Source organism: Carassius carassius, chromosome 50, assembly GCF_963082965.1.
Source record: "Carassius carassius chromosome 50, fCarCar2.1, whole genome shotgun sequence".
In the NCBI taxonomy this organism is placed as follows: domain Eukaryota; kingdom Metazoa; phylum Chordata; class Actinopteri; order Cypriniformes; family Cyprinidae; genus Carassius; species Carassius carassius.
Window position 1 is genome coordinate 16,268,840 of NC_081804.1, and position 8,030 is coordinate 16,276,869.

Below are 8,030 nucleotides of genomic sequence, written 5' to 3' on the forward strand. Positions count from 1 at the left end.
AATACAATGTGAAAAATGGAAACTACAGGGCTACAGTTAAAAACAGTAAACCAGGCTAGGATTTTTATTTTGTTAAATTATATATTGAAGTTATATTATATTTTATATTATATAATATATATTTTTTTTCCTGTAACATTTTAGTTGGACTTTCATCTAACCTTTTATTTGTTTTATTTATTTATTTTTTATTTTACTACTTGTTTCATTCAAAACTAAATAATGTTCTCACAACCAAGACAAAACGTTTCTAAAACATGTTTAAAACCGAACGTTTTGAACATTTAGAATAAATAACGTTTGTATAACTTAATGGGAACGTTAGCATTACGTTCTTACAACATATTTATGTTAACTATGTTTTTTAGTTTACGAACAAATAAATACAAAAATAACAAGAATACTCGCATTAAACATGCAATATCATGCAATAAATGTTTTGTGGGCAGTTCATTTGAGACATTAAACGCGTTCTAGATACCATGAAGCTTTCCCCTGATGGACGTGACTTCCGACACGAGATGCGAAGCCACGCCCCCTGATTCATATGCAAATGAAGCATGTGAAGTGTGGCGTTCCTCGCTTTATAAAGCTGCGCGGATCCTCTTCCTTTCAGCACAGGTGCGGAAACATTCCTGCCAGACCACACTGAAAACCACTACAGAATCACAGCTACATACAGGTAAGACAGGTAGTTAGTAGTTTAAAACGCATTAAATAAAAAAAAAGCTATATATATATATATATATATATATATATATATATATATATATATATATATATATATATATATATGTGTGTGTGTATATATGTATATATATTTATATATTCTACCATTAGTATATTGTGTTGCATTCTCACTGAAATGTGCAGACAGTTAATTTTCATTCATTAATGATGAAAGCAACAGTTTAGCTGTGATGTGACAATGACGCACATCATAAAAAATACTAATAATTAGACGCATTTAACTCCTTTGAACTCAAACACGACCTGTTGATGCTTGTTTTAAAATAAACATTACGATCAGGTATCGACCTTTTAAGCAAATGCATTTCTTTAGTCGCGAGCGTTATTGGAGCATATGAATCTTGGTGCATCATTCGTGTTGTGCGTCACTGAAGCCTACGTGCTTCAAGAAGTCTGTACTTGTTTTCTGAATTGCAAAGAGGTCTGGGACTTGTGATGATGGGTGCATTTGGGGTCGTCCGCATGAGGACATAAGAGTCCCGGTTTGCAATTTTTTTCTTTCTTTTGCGCAAGATGAATCAGTATTTAATTCAGCATGTATAGAATTTACACCTCCACGGTCTCGAAATTTGTTGAGTTTGCGTCAGCTTAACCCCACCCTCCTTAAAATGACTTAATTACTGTGATAAAATAACGAGAATCGGTGTTATTTTATTATATAGTTGAGATTATATTATAGATTAATTTAACATTTAGAATTCGTTAATTTTACTTATTTTCGTGTTTATTATTATAATTATTATTAAATACGTCTGTACACCAAGTTACTAAACTAAATAATTCCATGGCAAAGTCTCAGGATCAAATACTTTTATTTTGCATATATTATTATTTATATATGTATTTATCCAACAATACAAAACCAACTGCAACTCTAAAATATTCTTATTTATTGGTTAAAAATAAAATGAATAAATGCAAATTTAATCAATTCATCAGTGCATGTTCTACAAGGTCTCTCAAGTGTTTTCTAGTGATTTTAAATGACTACAGATCAATGAGAGGCTTTTAAGGTGAGTTCAGCAGATCTTTTTTTTACGTGCTGTTTGTTTCAAAATGCGGTCTTCTAAGAAGCCATTCAGTCCTTCTGTCTTGAAGAGCATCGATACTGTAAGCATATTAATAATGCATTTAAAATGCATCCTAACTGATGAGTTTCTGAATTCACCTGTAGTTGAAGATGGCCTCTACAAAGGAGAAACTCATCGCTCACGTGAGCAAGGAGGAGCCCACGGGGCCCACTAACAAGGTGACCGTGGTGGGTGTGGGGATGGTTGGGATGGCCGCCGCCGTCAGCATCCTGCTCAAGGTCAGTGAGTCACATTACAGAACGCATTATATAACACAACAACACTCAAATATAGTGTAACTTCTATTCTGAATTAAACCAGTTGAGGTGAATGGGCAATAAAATGATATCATAAACTCAACATTTACCAGAGGTGGAGAGGATTGTATTATCAAGTCCGTGCATGTGTTGGTTCAGGGTCTGACTGATGAGCTCGCCCTAGTGGACGTGATGGAAGATAAGCTGAAAGGAGAGGCTATGGACCTGCAGCATGGAAGCCTCTTTCTCAAGACGCACAAGATAGTGGCGGATAAAGGTCAGATTTCATAATCTACTGTTACACAAAAATGTGAGTGGGAAAAAAGTGATAATTTATGGTTTATGATATGGAGCAGATCATTAAATTGGTGCTGGTTTGGTAATCATGTACTAGTGAGGTAACCCTGGGTCTGAAATATGTAATGTAATTACAGAATAGTTTACCATTTAAATAACAGTAGAAGTAAAATATTAAAATTTAAAGCAGCAATCAGCAATTTCAAAGGGAACTGCATTTTTATTAGTTATATAAAATATTTTGAAAAGGAAAGATTTATTTTATTTTCTTTACTTAACAAAAGTGCCCAGACACACCACACTGACATCAAAGTAGTAGCATCTGGGCCAAAAAGTTTTGCTTTGAACACACTGCAAAGTCTACAGACTATGGCCAACTAGCACTTATGTTCTGTGCCTGCGTGAGAGAAAACGACTCTCCATACCAGCAGGTGGCAGCAGTTTGTGTTTGTGATTTCAAAAGGAAAACCGTAAGAGTTAAAACTATGGATGTAAAAACCTTAAAGCTGCATGAGAAAATGAGAAGAGCTCTTGACTTTTGTTACTTCTGTTTTTCTTCTTGTATACTGGTTCACTAAACTGAACAGTCAATCAGAGGGATCTGAACCTCTGCAACAGGTTTTGCCATGAAATGTAACATGCTCATTCATCTAAAAAGCTGTGGTTCGACTGGTGCCAATGGTGTGAAACTCAATGCAAAAAAACATAGAAAAGATGCTCATCACGCAAAAAAAAAAAAACATAAGACTTAAATAACATTTGGTTCCAATAGATCCTACGTTAACATGTTGCTAAGCTAACAAAGTGCAAACGCACAAAGATATTGGTTGCATTGGATTGAGCTCATATTTACAGAGCAACTAATCTGAAGAACTCTTCATGCACAGCAACTCTTGATCCAACACACCTTTCTGTAATTATCAAGGGCTCCTGAAGGTTTTAATAGCTGGTTCGGATGTGTTTGATCAGGGTTGGAGCTGACTCTGCAGGGAGGTAGATTTTCAGGAACAGGAATGGGCATCCCTGTCTAAACCAATATTTGCAATTATTTAGTCTTAGGGTGCATTTGATAAAAACATCATGAGCATAATCAGATTGTAGAGACCATTGGTGCCAGGAATATAGGAATATAACAGGAATATAGAAACCAAGGGAGCATGAGATCTTTCCAAAATTGATCATTCCATATGATTTTCCAGACTACAGCGTGACCGCAAACTCCAAAGTGGTTGTTGTGACCGCTGGAGCACGTCAGCAGGAGGGCGAGAGCCGCCTGAACCTCGTCCAGAGGAACGTCAACATCTTCAAGTTCATTATCCCCAACATCATCAAGTACAGCCCCAACTGCATCCTTCTGGTGGTCTCAAACCCAGGTATGTCATTCCTGGGCCATTCTTTTGTGCTCAAAGTTTTCCGTTGACGTCATGTAGTCTCCAGAGACCGTAAACGGATGTCGTCTTCTCTTCAGTTGACATCTTGACCTACGTGGCCTGGAAGCTGAGCGGTTTGCCCAGGAACCGTGTGATCGGCAGCGGCACAAACCTGGACTCTGCTCGTTTCCGTCAGCTGATGGGAGAGAAGCTGGGCATTCACCCATCTAGCTGCCATGCTTGGGTCATTGGAGAACATGGAGACTCCAGCGGTGAGCACTGCAAAGATGATTGGAAGCACAGATGTGCTTCAAGAGCACAATGAACACCAATTATTTTCTTCATGAAATGTAAACTTTCACTTGCTTCTGTAGTTCCTGTGTGGAGCGGAGTCAATGTGGCTGGAGTGTCCCTCCAGAGTCTTAACCCTGACATGGGAACAAATAAAGACAAGGAGGACTGGAAGAGCGTCCACAAGATGGTGGTTGACAGGTGAATAATTTGTAACCAACTAGACATTCATATGTGGTTTAGAATGACATATAGAAGGGTTTTAGGGAGAGAGGCCAAGGGTTAGGAGTCGTTTCTCTTTATTTGTATATGATCTCTGATAGATGTGTACTCTGTTGCCATTAGAGAGTCTATAAATCAAGTCCTTGTGTAAATGTATTTAGTCTGGACTCCTGGTTGTTTATCTGTGTTTAACATAAATCTGGTTTGTATTGGCAGTGCGTATGAGGTTATTAAGCTGAAGGGCTACACTTCCTGGGCTATTGGCATGTCTGTAGCTAACCTGTGTGAAAGCATCTTGAGGAACCTACGCAGGTGTCATCCAGTTTCAACTTTGGTCAAGGTGAGATTCTCTTGTTTATTTCTGAAGACCAACCATATTCATTAACCAAATATTGTGAACCATAATTTTTCTAGCATGGAGAGTCGAAACATAAATATGCACATACTCCATATAATAATAATAATAAATTCCAATTTAAAACCACAAACTAATTACTATATAGGCAACTGCCTTCTATGGCAACATCCTGGTCCAAGTCCAAGTGAAGAAGTTGAGAAGCTCTTCATGGACACCAACTTGTATGCAACACAAACTTAAACTTTCACAGTCGGTTTCAGTATTTTAAGTTGAATTGTTAGCATTTTGCTACGCTAACAATCTTATGTACTGTGTACCCAATCTGAATAACTTCTTGTGTGCCACAGTGTTCATCACACAAAGAGCATTAGAAAATGCAATTATTGAGGCAGTATGCATCTACATTAGCGTAGCAACATGCTAATGGAAAACTATCAGAAGCCATTGCAGGTTGTTTTCAAACCAACCAAGTTTTCTTTGTAAGGTTTCATTGCACAATTCATAGTTTCATTCAATTCTGAATTCGTCTGTCCACCATTTTGGATTAAATGCTTCTCAGTTTGTCCCAGTGGTTTCTGGGAGTGAACTTCAGAAGGTACATGTGGTGCTGCTTTATATTAGGCCAAAATGAGGTATCTAATAAGGCCTGTGTTGTCTAAAATTGTTTTTTAGTCTATTTTGGGACTAAGCTGTTAAAAGCCTAGAGAGCTCCATTATCTGACACTTGTTGCATGTTCACAGGGACTGCATGGTGTGAATGAAGAGGTCTTCCTCAGCGTGCCATGCCTCCTGGGTAACAGTGGCTTAACAGATATTGTCCAGATGACCCTGAAGTCAGACGAGGAGAAACAGCTGGTGAAGAGCGCTGAGACCCTGTGGGGCGTTCAGAAGGAGCTGACCTTGTGAACCGCGGTTTCCTCCAAAATGTAGCCAGTGTCGCAAATTACAAACCCTGATGAGTCCTGCATATCTCGGTCCCGACCTCATAACCTCACAGTCTGTAATCATCATTTATCTCTACGCCAGTCTCAGACCTTCAGATTGTAAAATCTTATTTAAAGCGATTTTAGCTGTATAGGAGAAAGTTTAATCTGGTTGTCCTGACAAAGATCATAAACTTTGTAAAAGTTTGTGTCTGTGTGCGTACTATTGTATATTCAAGAAAAAAGCACTTGTGAACAAGATGATGTGCAATTTGAGATTCTTATTTTATTCCTTTCTGAGGTCAGCTAGCATACCGTACTTAAGTCCTGTATCACAAAATGTATCATTTCAGCAAGAACAACATGTAAAACCAAAGCTACAAAATATCAGTTTTATAAAACTTCATGGTATTTACATGTACAACAAAATACTAAATGTTTAAAAATCAGCTCAGAAACCAGGATTTTATTTTTAAGGCAGGATTTGACATCAAATTATTAAAAGACATGACCACGATAGTCCTTATTTGTGAAATAAGCAGAACAAAATGCATGTAAATTAGTCAAAACTTTTCATGCATAACTTTTTGCATTGAATTTCATTCAATGAATTGCCTTAGAATTTTTTTCACTTACAATTTTTAATTTCTAAATTAAATGCAACAACGCAAGAACGGTTTAGAAAATTATTTTTCATTTTTGCATTGAATTCGTTCCAACAATTTAATTTGCAACTGTTTTAAAAGTATGGAGTTGTGAACAATTTTGAAATGTCACATTGAATTTAAAGCAACAATTTTATCTTAGAATGGTTTTATGAACAATTTCTACATTTAAACACAACAGTTAACTCAAGAATGACTTTGAATTTTCGCATTGAATTTGAAGGAACAGTTTAACTTGGAACTGTTTTACATTTTCGGTTACATTAAATGACAACTAATGCAAAAACGGTTTTATGAGAATTTTTGAACTGTCATGTTGAACTACCTTAGAATGGTTTTACGAACAATTTTGAATTTCTACATGAAATCCGACAAATGATATTGAATTGTTGCCTTTAATGGAATGCAAGTTTACCTTCTATTCGTTTTTCATTTTGAATTGTTACAATGAATGAGAGTAAACCATTTTAAAAATGTTGTCTGAATTTAATGCAACAATTTGCATAATGTATTTACGAATGATTTGAATGAATTTGTTCAGTACATGTTACATAATTATTGTCCATTTAACATCATGACAAAATCCAAATAACAACATTTTGCGAGGAAATCACTTTACGAGTACAACACCGTTTAAGGCATTTTAGCATCATAAACATCTCAAGATTGCGCATGTAAACACATTGAATAACCCAAGTTACTGACTTTGTACTCAAGACAACCACAAGTGCACAAGTTTTGTCAACCAGAAAAAGCACTTTTACATCTATATCTTGGGATAAAACCTTTTAGAGTGGCTTAATTTGTTCTGAAATTCATTGTAAATTATGGTATAACAAAGTCATATTGAGGTGTTGAAATCTTATTGTTTAGAGAATCCATCATTTGTCATTTGTGTATGTATATACCTTACGTATCTGCTGGAAACAAAATGCTGTTGTCAGTGTATTTTTATTTCTATCAGTGTGGTTTCATAAGCGCAATGAAGCTCAGTTAAGTGGTGAGACACAGTGATGGTTACAGCGGTTACTTGAAGCGTGTGACTGAATAAACAGTGTGACTTATTATAAAAGCTGTCTATCTGTCTCAGAAATAAACTGGTTTATTGGACAAGGTTGGACTGTCTAAACTGTCTGTCAAAAGTTAACTAGAGCATTTCAGGTGCATTAAGTTATATAGCATCAATATCAGGCCAGGCTAAGGTTCAACACCTGATCATTTTTTATACATGCACTGATATGAAACCATGACCATTCACAAGTCAATCATGATTTAAGATCGTGTTCTTTTATTGATCTGCCCGACATCATAATCTACAGCCTGGTACAAATAGGAACAAATATTAGCAAATGAGGGGGTAAAGTCTCACTAAGAAACTCAAGTCTTAAAAATCCAATTCACATCCAAAAAGTGCATTAAGACAATTGACTGAAATGCAACATTTTTTTTTCTTTTTTTTTACATTTGGAAGAAAAAAAAGTAAAAAAAAAAAAAAAAAAAAACAATTACAGTGCAACAGTATAGCTTTTCAGTTTTCAAACATTATTAGTCACCAACCAAACTTTGTGTATTGTAATAACATTACAATAAATCTGGAAACAGTTCCCAAATGCAATGAGAAATAATAAATGAAATAAAATTGAAATATGGAACCATAAGTCGTCACTGAATGAATCTCACAGAAACCATATATATATATATATTTATATTATCCAAAACGTTTGGACTGAAATATTTTAATTACTGCATTACAGTACTGACTATTTTCTTATTACTTTAATGTGACATTTGTGGAGTAAATGTACTTAATTTGTTTCCAAATGTTTG

The 8,030-nt window shown here is 35.7% G+C and overlaps 1 protein-coding gene across 1 annotated transcript; it reads left to right on the forward strand.

The window, feature by feature from the left end:
• Nucleotides 1–577: 577 nt before the first annotated feature.
• Nucleotides 578–5,565, forward strand: LOC132133204 (L-lactate dehydrogenase A chain-like). Its single transcript, XM_059545967.1, has 8 exons — nt 578–682; nt 1,925–2,059; nt 2,237–2,354; nt 3,574–3,747; nt 3,843–4,016; nt 4,119–4,236; nt 4,474–4,597; nt 5,357–5,565. Exons 2-8 carry the CDS (start codon nt 1,931–1,933, stop codon nt 5,519–5,521), a joined length of 1,002 nt encoding a protein of 333 aa, XP_059401950.1. The 5' UTR covers nt 578–682; nt 1,925–1,930; the 3' UTR covers nt 5,522–5,565.
• Nucleotides 5,566–8,030: the final 2,465 nt, after the last annotated feature.